Source organism: Ostrea edulis, chromosome 6 (assembly GCF_947568905.1).
Source record: "Ostrea edulis chromosome 6, xbOstEdul1.1, whole genome shotgun sequence".
Classification (NCBI taxonomy): Eukaryota; Metazoa; Mollusca; class Bivalvia; order Ostreida; family Ostreidae; genus Ostrea; species Ostrea edulis.
In genome coordinates, this window is record NC_079169.1 from 30,797,677 (window position 1) to 30,816,056 (window position 18,380).

An 18,380-nucleotide genomic window follows, 5' to 3' on the forward strand; every position below is an offset into this window, starting at 1 on the left:
ATGGAGATAGACCGGTAGATAAGTGGATTAGACTGGTACATAAATGGAGATAGACCGGTAGATAAGTGGAGTAGACCGGTACATAAATGGAGATAGACCGGTAGATAAGTGGAGTAGACCGGTACATAAATGGAGATAGACCGGTAGATAAGTGGAGTAGACCGGTTAATGTCATGTATATGGAGGAGACTGGTCCCGTGCAATGTGTGAAGGGGATCAGGCCCCAGGATCATGAAACATCTTAAGCTTAAGTCAAAATCTGAATATTGTGATGAAATGATTGGGAAGTCAATCATTCCAAAATAAAATTGCTATTCAATATTATTTCATTGGATTTCTAGTGTCTGCAAATTAATAGTTTCAGTTCAAAAGTAATGAATAGTTTACAGGTGATTGAAATTTTGACTTAAGTCTGAGTTTGTTACATGATCCTGGGGCCAGGACTGTATGTGGGGGTAGACCAGTCCCGTGCAATGTGTGAAGGGGATCAGGACTGTATGTGGGGGTAGACCAGTCCCGTGCAATGTGTGAAGGGGATCAGGACTGTATGTGGGGGTAGACCAGTCCCGTGCAATGTGTGAAGGGGATCAGGACTGTATGTGGGGGTAGACCAGTCCCGTGCAATGTGTGAAGGGGATCAGGACTGTATGTGGGGGTAGACCAGTCCCGTGCAATGTGTGAAGGGGATCAGGACTGTATGTGGGGGTAGACCGGTCCAATAAGTGAAGGATACTGGTATAGAATGTGGAATGGACCAGTAAGTGAAGGAGTCCGGCACAATAAATATTATATGTATTACAAAAAACACACAAAAACGGTCTGGTATGTGGATTTATGAAACACAGTTAGCGATTTCCACAAAACACCCATCAAGTAGAGCAATGGTTATCGAGCAAGTAATACAACCAGACATAGCGAACCAATGGTTGTAGTACGATTTATTTCGTCGGGTATCATGGAAATGTGTGATAATGTCACGATAAGATCGATTCCCAATTACCAAGTATATATAACATTTATATATTATACATATACGGTAGTATACATGGCAGGTATTTTTCTCACGCGATCGATATGCTTGGGTATACTGTCTTGTCAGGGCCGTAAATTAACCTTCAATTTGGAGGAGGCAGGAAATTAGGCGGGGGTCTGGGGGCCGCCCAGGCCCCCAGACGCTGAGCACATTTTGTGCACACTGAACACGTTTCGTGCAAAATCCTTGATTCTAGGGCCTTCTAAGATGTTACTTGACTAACTCATTCTAAAAGAAAGATTTGGAATGCTTTTTAAGGGAGGTATCATGTTCTTAGTTATTGGAAACAACATAAATTCTAATGAACTTTAAATTTTAATTTTTTTTTGGCTCAAAAGTTGGAGGAGGCAGCTGCCTCCTCCGCCTCCATGTAATTTACGGCCCTGCTTGTGCAGAAAGACATTTTATTAAATTTCGAACTAAATTTAAAATCCTATACGAAGTTTAACCTTGGCTTTAATACCAAAAGCAAGTTAGATTAATTCACAGACGAAACGCCAGTCAAGCGTGCATTATGTGCAAGTAACATTACTGAAATAATCTTTTTGTTTCGGACATTCTTTTATTGCGAGGCTAGCCAAACTTCCATTAAATGTCAAGATATACAAGAATCTAATACATAGGTAAATAACCACCATGTTTCGCTACCCACAAGCCTACAAGTTACAACAGGGACCACGCGGAAGTGCTTTATAGTCGATCATGGAGACGAGCCTGGCGCCCGTTTATCATATACTTCTGTTTATCGCTCATGTAGTGGCTTATATCTACGATTGTAAATACATCGTCACCAATGAGTCGGAGACAGTGTTCACCTACAAGGGATACGGGGGAAAATTCAAATATCTGACTAACTGGAACTTCGTAAGTCTGTGATAAATCAGTGTTTGTGCTTGCACGCAAGTTGTCGTCTTTAAATCGATCTATTGTACATGCTAGGCGCGGATTGAAAGTTTTATCACTTGCCCTTTCCATAGTAGTAATAGTTAAATTCAATGCAGGCATATAGCGCTTTGATTATATATAATAACATTTACTTCATTAAAAATTTACACTGCCAAAGACATATATTTGTGTGCCGTAACATAATATTAGACATTATGTGATTATTATATTTCATTGCCATCTATAAATACATGTAATTTAATCATTAGCTTCTACAAACCTCTTTATTATAAATACATGTAATTTAATCATTAGCTTCTACAAACCTCTTTATTAAAATGTTGGGTTTTTTTTAATATAGCTGCTACAAACTTCTACGTATTTAAGATGTTGGTGTTTTTTTTTTTTTAATGCTATATCGATCCTATCTATTTGTACTTTTTCCTGTCTTTGTGGTTTTTTTAATGCTATATCGATGCTATCTATTTGTACTTTTTCTTGTCTTTTTTCTCCGTTGTTTTGACTTTATGTTTTACTATGCCTTAAAGGCTCAGAATTGATTTAGTTAATTACCCCCCCCCCTCTCTCTCTCTCTCTCTTGTTGCCTGCATGTTTCGAGCCAAAATCTGTAGGGGGAAAACCCACAATAAATTTGATATCTGTTTCATTTAGTTAATGATAATAAATAAAACAGTTTTTGTAGATGATTTGTAAAAGTTTTCCCCTTTTCAACTTCAACATGTCCTTTACCTGAAAAACACATTATTTGTATTTACCTAACGACTCATAGTTCAGAAAGAGGAACCAACAATATCATAAATTTTAGAAGCATTTGCGCCCTTACTATTTATACATAACATTTCTTCAATGAACTTTGTTAGGTTTAATTCCCAAGTGAAAATGTTATGAAGATGTGAGCTCATGAATGCTGTAGACTATGAAATATATGTAGAGAGGTGTGCACCCTTACGTTATTGATCTCGGTGTTTGGGTTTGGTATAGGAGGGCAACGACTTAGGTAGATAAACATTGGTTCAGTAACACACGCTTGATGATATAATCTGGAAACGATGTTACGGGGGGGGGGGGGGGGGATCTAGGCGCCACGGGATTAGACATGGGAATTCTCGTTTTCCTCCCTGTGGGACACGTTTTTCTGAAGGGAAACTCTATACTGGGGGGTTCTATGCTATGACACTGGTATTCTTTGGTTATACTTTTATCTGATAATGAAAAGTCGTGTACATTTAAGAAAAAAAATCGCTTTTGAAAATACATGAGGTTATGAACTGCAACGCCTCACGCCGACCAGAAAATACATGAGGTTATGAACTGCAACGCCTCACGCCGACCCAATTCATGAAGTGCGTTAGAATGCTTGCATGTAAAGACTAAATATACACAGGGGCTAAGCCCGTTTTGGGCCGGAACTCTGTAATCCTTTCTATATTTATGGTTTCACAGGGTTCGGGCCCAAAACGGGCTTAGCCCCTGTGTATATATCGATATACCTTGTGATGTGACAGGGTAAGGGGAGGGAGGGATGAGGAAGGAGAGAAAGAAGGGACGGGAAGCTAGAGAGGAGGAAAGGAAGATAGGAGTGAGAGAAAAGGGGGAGCAAGGAGAGAGAAAAAAGAGAAGGGGAAGGAGAGAGGAAGAAAGAAAAGGGGAAGAAGGAGAGAGAAAAAAGAGAAGGGGAGGAATGAGAGAGGAAGAAAGAGAAGGGGAGGAAGAAGAGGGGGGGAAAGACAAAAGAGAAGGGAGGAAGGAGAGGAGGAAAGAGAGAGAGAAGAAAGAGAAGGGAGGAAGAAGAGAGGAAGAAGAGAAGGGGAAGGACAGAAGAAGAAAGAGAAGGGAGGAAGGAGAGGGGGAAAGAGAGAGAAGGATAGGACGAAAGAGAAGGGGTGGATGGAGAGAAGGGGAGGAAGGAGAGAGGACGAAAGAGAAGGAAAGAGAATGAAAGAGAAGGGGTGGGGGAGGAAGGAGAGAGGAAGGGAAAAGAAGAGGGGGATGGAGGGGAAAGAAAAGAGAAAGAAAAAGCAGACCATGTGCATCGTACTAGTACAGGTGTATATCTTTTTTGGTTACTATAGGTAACTTTCTAATGACTTCATTGTTAAGTCATCGTCGTTGGATTCAAAGACAATTGTACAATCAATATTTATGTGACATTCAGAATTGTAGATAATTGTCATGTATCTCCAGTTAGCCTGCTATCACACATACTATATATAGTACTCTAACAAGTCTGTCAATCTCGCACCGACACTTGAACCGTCGGCTTCCTTCCGTTTATACGTATGAATCACGGTAGTCCTTCCTCGATCTTTAGATAATACATACACTTACGTCTATGGTCATTTGTAAGCTTAATCGTTCCTACCACTGAAATGTTGTAGCTTCGGGTTGTTTAGATTTTACGAGTTGAATGTGAACTTTCCTAACCAGTAAATAGTTTACTTCTCATACATAACTCCAAATGAACTGAAACCGAGAGCTTAATGGTTAGGATAGTTAATAGCATGGAGATCCCAAGTTCGATTCTCGATCCCGGCAAACCTAAGACGGTTGTCATAGTAATTGAACTTTCGCCAAGTCTCTCGACATTAGCAGTGATAGTTACGGGTGTTGTTTTTTTTTTAATATAACCTTTAAAAATAAGGTCCTGTGGCACAGTGGGTACACGATAAAGAACCCTGCCGTAAGCGCCATGCAAAGATGAAAAATTACGACACTTCACTTGTGACGTCTCTTCGTGAGTGAGTAATTTTTGAAAGAGATGTAAAACAACATGTGAAAATAATGAATGATAATAGACTAATAATAATGTTATAAATCTTTGATCCGCTCCAGATTTGATTGCGTAGCGACATATCAGATTGGATAAACCGTAAATTATGATGATAACACCAATTTAATATGAAACATTTTACCATACGACTTTGACTAATTACATATGAAAATTCTAGTTTGATTTATTATATAGAATATCGGATAATATGCTATGATTCCAAATATATATAGATGAAGACATGTAGACATGGAGAAAGCGCTAGCAGTAAAATATTGTTTTTAATGGAATGTGTATAATATATACATACATATGTACGCGAGAGCGTGTTCTGTGTATGATCATTTTTTAAATCGATGCAGACTACTGATAGATTAGTTAATGTTACAGGGGTCTCAACAGTCTCGTTTAAAGTCAAGAGTATTTTGCCAATTCTGTGGTCGTTATAACAATCTAATTTCCAAATACAACTTTCATTCAGTCGAATACTGTCTGGCGTGTTTCATGCCGATTGTTTGGCTGTTCTTTATATATTAAGGAGGTATGCTACACCAGAGAAATTTGATGTAGATGAAAAGTGGAGGATATGTACAACAATATTTTGAAGTTGAAAAATTTCAAATTTACTTTATTTTGTCAAAAAATACAGTTTTAGTAGAAGGTAATCTGAAAAAAATTTAAAACCCCTGCTGGACTCGAACCTGCGACCTACAGTTCAGCATTCGGTATTCTAACCTACTGAGCTACTCGGCTAGGTATTTAAATAGAAAAGGAAAAGTCAAATATTGCTGATATCGATTTTTTCATCCATGTTTTTAAAGGAAGTCAGCCATTATGACGATGTAGAGTACTACCTTAATTTTCACTCCAATTACCTGATCAAGATAAATGACTCATGGCGAGAATGGCCGGTCAATATGCTTACTCCTATTGGCACCTGATCCCACCTCTGGTGTGTCCAGGGGGCGTGTTTACCCTACTCTTAATTTAGTATTCTTTATAGGATTTATGAGATTGATCTCTGCTCGTTATCTTCACTTTTTATCTGAAGAATAGATTAAAATATTGTGAACAATAATTCTTAAAACATTTGTAGCATGATGATTTTGTTTTTTAAAAAAATTTATAAAGCTTGATATTAACTTCAGCAAATTCTTTCACGGTCGATAAACCACGGATTTACCTCAACAACATGTGCTGATATTATATATCATCAATCCAAGAAACTTTATATTGACCGAAGCAAATGATCAACGTAGACTGAAACTAGTAAATAATAATTTCAAGTTTGAAGAAGGGTGTAGTACGGAAGTTTATTAGGAATATCCCGGTTTCTTATATTAGTTCGTAATTACAAATTAATATAAGAAACTGAGCTGCGACGTCCTTACCGTGTACAAGCTTCCGTAGTTTAGTAATACTGAGTAAACATTTAGATAAAGTTTAGGTAGAATTCATGCAAATTCTCATCCATCAACTCCACTTTCAGATTTCTATCTCTATAATTCAAATATCGACCCCCATTTCTTCTTCCAATTTAGATCAAAGTAATGTAAATCATTTTTTTTCTTCCAAAGTTTTAACTTTGGAAATTATCACAGCAAGACGGAATTAATGCATTTACCGGATTAGGCCTATATTAACCGAATCAGGGGTGTTTATTGATGCACATCTCCCTAATTTAGTTAAGATACGTGTCGGAATAAAAACGAAACTTCTTTACATTAAAAGCACATGTTTATCATACACGTGTTGTTATACTAATAATGAGGTTTCTTCAGATTTACCTGTAATGTTTACAGGTGGAATTTTAACTTTTACCTTGATAATTATCCCACTAAAACTTTCGTATCATAAAAAAGTGAACAATCTTGATCCTTTCTTTAAAAAGGTCAACATCTTCCATTGATAGTTTCTTTTCTGGCAGTATGCCTGTAGCACAGGCACTCCACGTTTTAAATATTTATAATTTAAAAAAATATAGTGTCTTCCTATAAATAATTATAAACAGGTTTTTTTTTCATAGGAAAACAAGTATTCTTTATAGATATTTTTTTTAAAACGCTGTATGCCTGTGACCTGTATATATCACGTATATATTTTCAAGCATGATAGAAAGAAGGGAGGGGTGGGGGTTAACAGATCACTGATATTTGGTGACTTAGTCTGATTTTTCTCAAATTTATTCTCACATATTATACACAACCATTAAATATAACATATTATATACTACATTGAAGAACTTTTTAGAAAATTGTATGATTAGAACATATTTTTAGACAATGATGAAATGGACAACTACACACATCTCTATATAGTCCTATATTAATTAAATCTGTATAATATCTCTCTCGTTTACGCCCTTAATTATCATTATGCACCGTTGAAGACGTTTGGGAAGAAATCGTATGTTCGAAAGTTACATTCTCGATTCCTAATCTCTGCTGAGATACGGATCAGCTGAATATATTTGGACTGATGCCTTTACCGATGATCTCGATACCCTTTATGGTATTTATTAGTCATCCAAAAATAACAAAGGCATATATATTATATACTGAATTGATAGTGCAAATAAAGTCATATTCAAAGCTAGTTAGTTCCTTAATAAATACACTAGCTTTGCATTTTTTTTTAATGAAATACATACCCAGGAACGAATATCCTTATTTTTGTGAAATCCGCGAAAATGGCACCACTTGTAGCTGGGGCCTTTCAATTTTTTTAAATGCAAGATTTCGATCTTAGTTTAGAAAATAGTGTTCTCCATCAAGAAAAATATTGTCGGATATCCTTTTTTTTCCGTTCCGACGATGCATTCCCTCTCCTTTTGCATCACATTTTACAAGTAATTATGATAATAAATTCATGCCTCTAGGTAGATCTATATATTGAACTCGGCTCTGCGAGTCATTTCGGGTGTGTAGCGATCCCCGCAAGACAAAAAGAACATGGTGCCGAAAACCATATTGTTTTATTTACCCGTGTATGTAGTTCAGGTGTATGGATTGGCATGGGATACTTTCCTCCTTCCGTTAGGATGGGATACATACGGTGGAAAATTCAAATATCTCACTTTCATTAACATGGTAGGTCGGCCTACAGGTCGTTGTGTACCATATGATAACATGTTTTAGCTTGAGTCTTGATCATTGACATGACATTGGGTTTTCTGCAGGTATGTTGCCCTTTTTGTCTTTACATCATTATTATTTTTTAATACAGTAACTGATAATTTCTATCTTATCAACTACTAGATGGTTGATACACCTGGATAACCCAAGTGTGCATGACAGAGCAAAGTTCGACATAGATTGAAGGGGTAGATAACTCTCAGCGAGCACCTGCCTCTACTTTCAGTTTTACTCGCATCATTGACGCTGTGTTAAAATGTCGTGGACAGTGCAGTGCTATCATTCTTCAGTGTTTATTGTTTTATTTTCTTCCTTCATTTACAACCATTTGTATATAAGAATAAGGCCAGATGACACTTTGATGACGTACAAAGGCTATGGAGGAAAATTTAAATACTTGACCTTTTGGTATTTTGTAAGTAAAGCTTTATATTGGGACCTATGTTGGTAACGGCTGTTAAAACCCTAGACAAACTTAATAGTTATTTAAGTTATTTGTATCCTACTTACTGTATTGATATATGTTTGTTTTTATTCGTATAGGATGGTTTTAGTACTCATGTAATCAGGAAATATATATTTTTAATGCATTTTTGATGCAATTTTTAACTGATCCAATGTGGGCCACCAAAGGGGCATTAAAAAATCCAATGTACAAAGGAATGAAGACCTTGAGGATAGGTTATTATATTTAAGCATAACATAAATTTAATGCAATATTTAAGAATAAATAACAACTCTATTAAATGGGCTATGGAGTGGAGCTGTGAATTTACTGTTACAAGATAAACCTCAGGAGCCTAGAGGGCTTCTGAGTAGATTTAATCTTATACTGCCCCACTTCATCATCCAATGAAGGTTTTAGAATGGCTCTTTATTACTATATTTGCATTTGAGACCGGCAGTTTTAAAATACGACACATAACCACCACGTACAGTACAGGATACCATGCAGTGGCCTGGAAACAACAGGGCTCCTGCCATATCTTGTGTTACACTGAACTTATGTAGGATCTAAAGAGGAAAAAAAATATTATCTCAGGCTGAAAATAACTTAGTGAAAGCAAGCAATTGCTACTTTAAAGTAATAGAAGTGAAATTGTGTTTCAGTTCGTATACATGTACATAATATAAAAATTTGAATTTACAATATGGTGTAGTCTCATCCATCAGCACCTTGTGATAAGGATATTAAAAAAGAGTACATGTAGTTACATGTAATATGGCTGGGATAATTTAACCTGGTACACATATTTCCAACAATAAGAGGAATATGTCTTTTCTACAGTTGACCCTAGTGACTGTCTCAGTGTGTGGGATCTACAGTTGACCCTAGTGACTGTCTCAGTGTGTGGGATCTACAGTTTATCCTAGTGACTGTCTCACTGTGTGGGATCTACAGTTGACCCTAGTTACTGTCTCACTGTGTGGGATCTACAGTTGTTCCTAGTGACTGTCTCACTGTGTGGGATCTACAGTGGTTCCTAGTGACTCTGTTCGGGATCTACAGTTGACCCTAGTGACTGTCTCAGTGTGTGGGATCTACAGTTGTTCCTAGTTACTGTCTCACTGTGTGGGATCTACAGTTGACCCTAGTTACTGTCTCACTGTGTGGGATCTACAGTTGTTCCTAGTGACTGTCTCACTGTGTGGGATCTACAGTGGTTCCTAGTGACTGTCTGTTTGGGATCTACAGTTGACCCTAGTGACTGTCTCAGTGTGTGGGATCTACAGTGGTTCCTAGTGACTGTCTCTGTTTGGGATCTACAGTTGTTCCTAGTTACTGTCTCACTGTGTGGGATCTACAGTCAACCCTAGTGACTGTCTCATTGTGTGGGATCTACAGTCGACCCTAGTGACTGTCTCAGTGTGTGGGATCTACAGTTGTTCCTAGTGACTGTCTCTGTTTGGGATCTACAGTTGTTCCTAGTGACTGTCTCACTGTGTGGGATCTACAGTTGTTCCTAGTGACTGTCTCACTGTGTGGGATCTACAGTGGTTCCTAGTGACTGTCTCTGTTTGGGATCTACAGTTGATCCTAGTGACTGTCTCAGTGTGTGGGATCTACAGTTGATCCTAGTGACTGTCTCACTGTGTGGGATCTACAGTTGATCCTAGTGACTGTCACCACTGTTTGGGATCTACAGTCATTCCTAGTGACTGTCTCACTGTGGGATCTACAGTCGTTCCTAGTTACTGTTTCATTGTGTGGGATCTACAGTCGTTCCTAGTTACTGTCTCAGTGTGTGGGATCTACAGTGGTTCCTAGTGACTGTCTCTGTTTGGGATCTACAGTTGTTCCTAGTGACTGTCTCACTGTGTGGGATCTACAGTTGATCCTAGTTACTGTCTCATTGTGTGGGATCTACAGTTGATCCTAGTGACTGTCTCAGTGTGTGGGATCTACAGTTGATCCTAGTGACTGTCACCACTGTGTGGGATCTACAGTTGATCCTAGTGACTGTCTCAGTGTGTGGGATCTACAGTTGTTCCTAGTGACTGTCACCACTGTGTGGGATCTACAGTTGATCCCATTGTCTGACTTTCCTTCGCATTGGTCTTTTTTAATACTCTCACTCCCACAAAGTTTAAAAAAGAATCTGTTTTTAATATTTATGGCTTTGTGACCTGATGTCAAATTTGCAAAGGGACAGAATGTTAAATTCTACTCTTAAAATGAATGTCTTAAGCTTCTTCACACAAGGATGTGGTTGATACGACATGACCCCTCCTTATGCTCTGATGAAGTAGCAAAGGAAGTCATACTGATATGCTATAAGGAGACCGTTATCAACATGCAGATTGACATGTATTATGAGAGTCCCATAAAAAACATTATCTCAGTGTTTGAAACTGCTGTTAGAAAACATATATTAAATCCATTGAAATGTATGTACATTTTCACATTTGAGTCTGACCATGATCAGTTAGAGCTGATTAGTATTATAACAAAACCCGCTGTATCAGCAACCTTGGGAAGAATCCATGTAGATATCTACTGAGATTATTAACACACCTGTAATCTCACTGACTCGAGGATTACACGGACATTGTGTGTGTGACAATGGCTGACGTGAAACTAATCTTCCATGTGGCTGTGTGGATTATCCTTTCTTATTCGCTATTTTACAATGTGACAGTTATCAGAGTTAAAAATGCCCCGGATGTTTTTACTGCATTGTTAATTTATGATGGTTTTGGAGGAAAGTTCAAATATCTGACATTCTGGTACTTTGTAAGTAAATATTTAGTGGTCATTGGCTATTTGGTATTTGCACAAGCAAGTTGAGATTGCATGTTCTAGCTAGGCAGCACTTTGCTTGTCAGATCCAAGCAGTGTTTGTCTCTTCAATATAAGTTTTTTGTATAATGCGCATCTGTAATTGCCAAGATTGATAAAATAATTAACACAGACATAATGATAAAACAATCATTTCAGATAATCCAGACCGTTTATTTTGGACTGTGTGTGGCCAATGATTTCAGTGGCACAAATGTCCGTCCATCTGACAAAAGGCAGCGGAGCCGACTCCAGAGGTGGCGGGACAACTTCCTAGCAACAGTCGTGTTTCCACTAGGAATGGTAGGCATTTTAGCTCACCTGAGCCGTATAATCAGTGAACTTTCCTGGTCAGAATTGACATGTACTGTATTAAATGGTTGAATAGCAGGACTTATTGTTGAGCAGCTGTTAGAGATCCATTCTCTGTGTAAAGTAGCTCAGATGAGCATTTTGGCCTGTGTACTTCTTGTTCAGGTTTTATAAAGTTCATAAGGATTATGAATTTGAGACTTTTCACACAGGCATATTTTTCGGGATGTGGTAATAAAAATCATGAAATCCATTGGTATGCCCATGCCCAAAGACTGGCATTCATAACCTTGAATATTTAACAACAGCAATAAAATTCTTTTAAAAATAGTACTTGCATCATATTCCATATATAGATGTAAATCTTTGAGAATGTAGATGTCACATGGTGTTGAGAAACCCTGAAATACATGTGATCTACATAATTACGCATTTCAGTTTGTTGTGCTGTCCTTCTGGGGGATTTATGCAGTAGACAGAGAATTAGTGTATCCTAAAGAACTAGACAAAATCATTCCAGCCTGGCTTAACCACATTATGGTAAGAGCAATTGTTTTGGATTTGGTAATAAAGATTCAGTTTTCATAGTATTAATGGAAGGAAATTTTATGAAAATTACCAAACAAATGTAATGATAAATTCACGAGTATAAATTAAACGTACCGAAATCAGCAGCAAAAAGGATTTAGGGAATTTTGTTTTTTTTAAAATATGTATTCTATACAGAATATTTTTCAAAACATTTGCGTTTTCGTAATTATTTGCAGTATTTTTGTATCAATATTTCACTAGAGTGTAGAATTTCCTATGGTTCAATAAAGGTCCATGTATTTGTACTTAAATTTTATTACACAATAGTTCTATAAACCGTGATGGAGCAGATGACGTCAAACAATAACAACATGAAAAATGCAAAATTGCGAGCACTGACATAGATTCAAAATTGTCAAATTTCTAGTTTTACTTCAAATCTTATTCAAACCTATCATAATTATTCCTGTTTCATTTGTTGTTGTAATACAATATCACTTTAATATTAAGATTTTAGGATTAAAATTTTTAATTATGTTACCAGGTTGACTGTTTATTTTTATATCTTATTTCTTGTGCTAAAGGACATTTTTCAAACGATGCATTGAGGCTAGGCTGACCTCAAAATGAAAACAATCACATGAAAGAGAAAGTAACTAAATTATGCATTTGTTGATAGTTGTGTGATAAATACAATCTTACACTCGTGTTTATGGCATATGAAATTCATTGCTGGGTTTAACTATTTCTCTCGCCAAAGTTCGGGAAATATTAAAACCATGCAGCAACTCATTTCATATGCCATAAGCACTCGTTCAAGATTCTCTGTATATGCACTGTATATGGTGCAGAGTTTTATATGAATGCGAAGTTCATATGCTATACTAATACTGTACTTAAGATGTGATAAAATTTTGTTTTTAACTTTGAATTAGTGTAAAATGAACATTTCTGAAAGCATAATATTTATTTATATAATTTTGTTTTTAAAGAATTAAATTTTTTTATGGTGTAATAGTTCAAGAAATGAAATTGCAATGAATTATTGAAAACAAATCATTTGGTATGAAATACGAAGGAGAAAAAAACAAAAAACAAAATTGGCTCTATACATTCATGGAAGGCAACATAACTGAACACTTCACAAAATACCATGAACTGGTATTTTTATATAATACAAGTGCATGGAGTTGAAGCATTAGTTTCAATGTTTCCGATGTGATTCAGTGTTGCTGTTTCCGATGTGATTCAGTGTTGCTGTTTCCGATGTGATTCGTTGTCATAAAATGTTGACCATGTGTTTCAGCACACCACTATTCTCCCTTTCCTGCTGGTAGACAAGTTTCTAGTATACCACCAGTATCCCAGCAGAAAGTCAGGCATCATTACACTGCTGTCTCTAGCCTTGATCTATCTAGTGTGGTAAGTAAATCTGAAATCATTACTTTGTCAGATAAATATTCATTTTGGTATTAGTATATAAAGGTTATGTGGATTGATGATATGTTGAGTTAGAAAATTAATAACTATTTAGCTGCTTTTTGCCCCATTTGGTCCATAACAATTATTTAAAGATTGTATGGCATTAAGATAATATACCTTCTCACATTGTAGGAAAATTATTCATTAAGATATTTCAACAAATAATTGGTTTTGTCTCACTATCTCAGAGTCATCTTTGTAGGTTTGTTTGTTCATTTATGTAACTTGCTAAACAAATATTTGACAGGTCATTTCTGTGTAACTGATAGATAGAAGTTTTAAAAATACCAGACTCAAAAAGATCGTATGGGTTCACGAGTACTGCGATGCTTGGTTGTTTTGACAAGGTCACAGGAACATGAAGTCTAGGAGAAGGAAACTTTTTTTATGGGGGGAGGTGAAAACAAAGGGGACTATATGTTTCCTCTTTGTCTGTTCATCCATCTTTCTGTTTGTTGGCAAAAACTTCAATCTTGCATGGCCATAACTTCTCAATGGATGGTGATAGTGCTTTCATATTTCATATGTGTATTCCTTGTGACAAAACCTTTCTTTTTGGTACCAAAATTGTTTGCATTGTGACCATGACCTTGGAGTTAATTTTGAGATGGTTGGTGATGGGGCTTTCATATTACACATGTGTAATTCTTGCAACAAGACCCTTCTTTAGGTAGCAAACTTTGGAGTTTAACCTACTTTTGAAAAACTTTAACCTTGACCATAACTTTTGAACAGTTAAATGCTAGGGCTTTCATACTTCACATGTGTATTCCTTGTGACAAGGCCTTTCATTTCATACCAAAGGTTGACCTCATGACCTTGGCCATACAGGGGCATTAGTGTTTCACAAACACATCTCGTTGAATTTGGTTCTGTATAGGACTCCTGATAATGATGCTTGCTGTAAAACACATGTAATTTTAATCAAAATATTTTTAATAGTTTGCCTACTCGGGGGTAATACATGCATGTCAGTAATACCTGTTTGTCAATCTAACTATGCATTTCAGGATCTTGTGGGTGGCATACTATGCCAACATATGGGTGTACCCTATTCTGAAGGTCCTATCTCCACATCAAAAGGCTGTGTTTATCATGGTCATGTTAGTTTTCTTCATATTCCTCTACCTCGTGGGAGAGTTTCTCAACAAAACACTCTGGGGTAAGTTGTAGAATTTGGTGCATTTCAATGACTTTTTCCAATGAATTTAAATATTACCAAATTATATACATGTATATATATATACTTAGGGAAGTGTTCAAAGACAGCAGTAAAAAGAATATTTCAATACTACAATGATTAACTTATCAGCATCTAACCAAAGTTATGTCCCTTGGCCAATTCATCTTTCAGTAAAAATAAATTGTTTTCCCTTCTTTGCACTACAAATCACCTGAGCTTACTGTTGGAATCTACATGTAAATGTGATACTTCCTTACAAGTCTTTGTGTTGCCCCTCTTCAGGGCAATGCATCAACTGAAAGATAAATTGTTGATATGTCTATATATATATATATATATATATATATATATATATATAATTTAAAAGAATAAAATCCAAAATAATCACATATAAACACAGTTCCTGCTAGTACTTTCACCTAACAGCTTTTCAGCCAGGAAAAAACTGCCTGAAGAGTCATATGGCAAAAGTACTAGCAGGAACTGATTATATTTCTGCATTCAATTTTATATAATTATTGTATGTATAATTTTATCATTTTAGGTAAAGAGAAAAATATTGCAAAGAAAGAGAAATCCAGTTGATGACAAATCTGTGTAGAAATCTATTTGTAGAAAGCATGTGATCTGCAATTAGAAGTCGTAGTTTATATGTGTGAGTGCTGGTGTTGTCTCAGTGCAGTACAGGAAATAGGGAAAATATCTCTGGATATTTCCTACTTCCTTAATTAGGATTCTTTTGTAAGAAAAGGAAAATTTTGTGCCTTGAGTCATGCGACAAGGAAGTAACAATTTATTATGTTCTGAACAAAGCTTCAAAATCCGAAGGTAGTTTCTGTTATTCCAGATTTAAGTCATGAAACAACCTTATCAAAATACCAGTGAAATCTTTCAGGTTTAAATGAAAATTTCTATATTTGTCAAATCAAGTACATGTAGTAAAATTACCCTCCAATTCAACACATGCCCCTCCCACTATTATTGCTTCTGAACTTAAACATATTAAGGCAATTTCTAACACAAAGGTTGTTAATTATAATTATGTTAACATGGGTTGCATTGAGTAGCAGAATAAGAATTATAAAGAGGATGATTTATTGATGAAAAAGCTACAATTTATTTGAACTCAGGATTTTCTACTACAATACATACAGAATGCATTTGAAATTGTCAGGAATTATTTTTTATATACAAGCTGTATATGAAAAATATATATGATGTACACCTATTAAATTAAAAGATATATTTGTAAACTGTTTTAGGGTGCCTTTGTTGTTGCTGTTAGGTCACCATTTGCAAATAGCAAGCGTCATCAAATATCTCATTCATCTAAATCATGGAACAAACACTTAATTGTAGAATAAGTCAGAAAACATCATCTGGACCAATTGGAGAGCATCAAAATTTCTGATCATTTTAATGTTTTTATCGCCTAATGAGTGTATATTGACCTAGCTAAGACTTCATCTTCAGTCAGTATACTCTCATTAGGTCAATAATAAGTGTATTGACCTCATCAAAATGCTATGATTGTATAATATTCCCTTGTCCCATGTTCTTTCTCTTTTCTACAAAAGAGTTCCTTTTAGGGAAGATAATCAAATTTGACAATGTGCATGGATGTCATGAAAGATAAATATTGGCAATTCTCCTAGTCAGTGATAGCACATTTACAGTTCTCTTTACAGAATATGACTGAATATTGCGCTTGCAGCATATCATATTTTAGATTCTGATCAATTATGTATATTGATCAATTTTAAAATAACTATCAAAAGGATGTAACAGGTTGTCTGGGACCAAGTACAGTATCAGTTACTCCCTTGTATTTTTTACACACTTATAATACCGGTGTAATAAATATGTGGACAGTGTGTTGCATGTATGGCAGATTTGCATCATGTTTTCCACAAGAATGTGGCATTTTCACCGAAGTTAAAACTTGAGGGTTAAGCTTTGTGGGTTAATGTTGCTTTCACCGAGTTTCGCTGCAACAGAGTATTGTGTTGTATTAAGCTTCACTTACATGTGCATGCCTACTGAACAAAAATATATCTTTTGTACAAATTTCATACATTTGAAATAAATTGACAAACTTATTTGTTTTTGTTGATGAAGAAATTACAATCAACATAGAATTGGATCTTCCTGGTGACAGTCTGGAGCTCATTTACAGATCAGTGGCTATTGTATGGCTATTTTAGCCGGGTTTTTTCTATGGAGGACTATTTTTGTGTCTATTGGCTGAAGGTAAAATTGATTCCCCATCAATGGCCGAGTTCTTCAGTTCTACCAATCATTGAAAAGCTGTTGATTGATTCCTGTTCCTCGTTTGTCAATCCATATACAGTTGGATAGAATATTTCATTCAACGAATTTGGGCATTAGGATGCACATTGACAAAGATAAGGTGGTTGACATTGTAACTACATTCCCCCTCCCCCAACCAGAGAACCCTGAAGGGTGACCAAACTTTGACCAACTTTATTAACTGATCTGTTGAAACACATGTGGTTAATCTATTGGCCAACTTCAGCTTATATACAGTAGCTAGAAGATTCAAGTGATAAGCTTTCTCATGAATACCAGTAGCAAGACCAATGACATCGTTTTTTCTTAAAAATACTGAGGCGTTTTCGCGAGATGCTCTCGATATAAGGAAATTACCGACTCGTTATAAATATCTTTGCAAGTTATGGGTTTTTGGTCCACTATGCTTAGCTGTGGGGGGCGGAGTAGACCAAAAAGCCTTGGCTTGTGAAGATGTGTTATAACAAGATACAAGTTATGTGGAAATATTGGAGGACGTTTTCTTGGTATATAATGATATGCATGTATTAACAAGATAAGTAACAAAGTTGTTATAATGAACAAACAACTCGGTTATAATGAGAAACTAATTCATTATAGGGAGATACTATCTAGTACTGGTAATATCGAAATAGTGATCTTGTTATTACGAAACTAGGAACTTGTTACAAGATCCAAATTTGAAAGTTTTGTATATTTGAGACTGTTCAACTTTCATACAGTGCATGTACGCGGTTAATTACACAATGAAAATTTTGAAGATTAAAAAGGAACTTGTCTACTAGATTTTAATTACATGTATGTTGGCAGTGGAAATTGCAGTTGTGGGTTTTCCCTAACTGTCATTCCTAAGTCACCTGGGTGGCTCAGATGACCTAACTATTAGAAGCAATAAGAGCCTAGTTGCAGCCTGGGCCCACCTTGAATGAATTCTCTTGTCTTCTTGACGTCCGTGACATTCCCAAAAACAACATACTCAGTGGTTTGAATTCACTCCATAAAAACTTCTAGCACAAACACAAATTTTGTGATGGATGGATAAACACTGGCTGAAAACGATATCTCCACTCTCCACCACGGAGGAGAATTCCTGGTAAATTAACAGTCCACTCTCCACCGTGGAGGAGAATTCCTGGTAGATTAACAGTCCACTCTCCACCACGGAGGAGAATTCCTGGTAGATTAACAGTCCACTCTCCACCACGGAGGAGAATTCCTGGTAGATTAACAGTCCAGTACCTAACTTGTTTTCTACAAATCATGTGGACACCAATTCAGATGGGTGCAGAATAAAATAACATTGTATGATGAGGGCCTAATTTGGCCCTGTCAATGTGAAACTATTTGAAACCTTGAAAATTATATCTTTAAAACTTTGATTCTTGTGCGACAAGATCATATTTACGAGCCAGTTGCATACCATTTTTTCCAATTCTGTT

At 36.2% G+C, this 18,380-nt stretch overlaps 1 protein-coding gene across 4 annotated transcripts; it reads left to right on the forward strand.

Annotated features, from left to right (window-relative positions):
• The first annotated feature begins 1,608 nt into the window (after positions 1–1,608).
• LOC125646681 (androgen-induced gene 1 protein-like) lies at positions 1,609–16,730 on the forward strand. 4 transcript variants are annotated; one of them, XM_048873175.2, is made up of 6 exons: positions 1,609–1,897; positions 11,283–11,426; positions 11,874–11,975; positions 13,273–13,388; positions 14,459–14,610; positions 15,176–16,730. In XM_048873175.2, the coding sequence occupies exons 1-6, from the start codon at positions 1,736–1,738 to the stop codon at positions 15,214–15,216; spliced, it is 717 nt and encodes a 238-aa protein (XP_048729132.1). In that variant the 5' UTR covers positions 1,609–1,735; the 3' UTR covers positions 15,217–16,730. The 4 variants fall into 4 exon arrangements, with proteins under 4 accessions (XP_048729132.1, XP_048729135.1, XP_048729134.1 ...); XM_048873178.2 differs by lacking the exon at positions 1,609–1,897 and adding an exon at positions 7,565–7,798; XM_048873177.2 differs by lacking the exon at positions 1,609–1,897 and adding an exon at positions 8,040–8,258.
• Positions 16,731–18,380: the final 1,650 nt, after the last annotated feature.

Bases quoted from the DNA above. Each gene is read 5' to 3' on its own strand.
- LOC125646681 (XM_048873174.2), top strand. From the start codon at position 10,908: ATGGCTGACGTGAAACTAATCTTCCATGTGGCTGTGTGGATTATCCTT. The intron at 11,079-11,282 runs GTAAGTAAATAT...CAATCATTTCAG, and splicing joins ATCTGACATTCTGGTACTTT to ATAATCCAGACCGTTTATTT. The intron at 11,427-11,873 runs GTAGGCATTTTA...TACGCATTTCAG, and splicing joins TCGTGTTTCCACTAGGAATG to TTTGTTGTGCTGTCCTTCTG.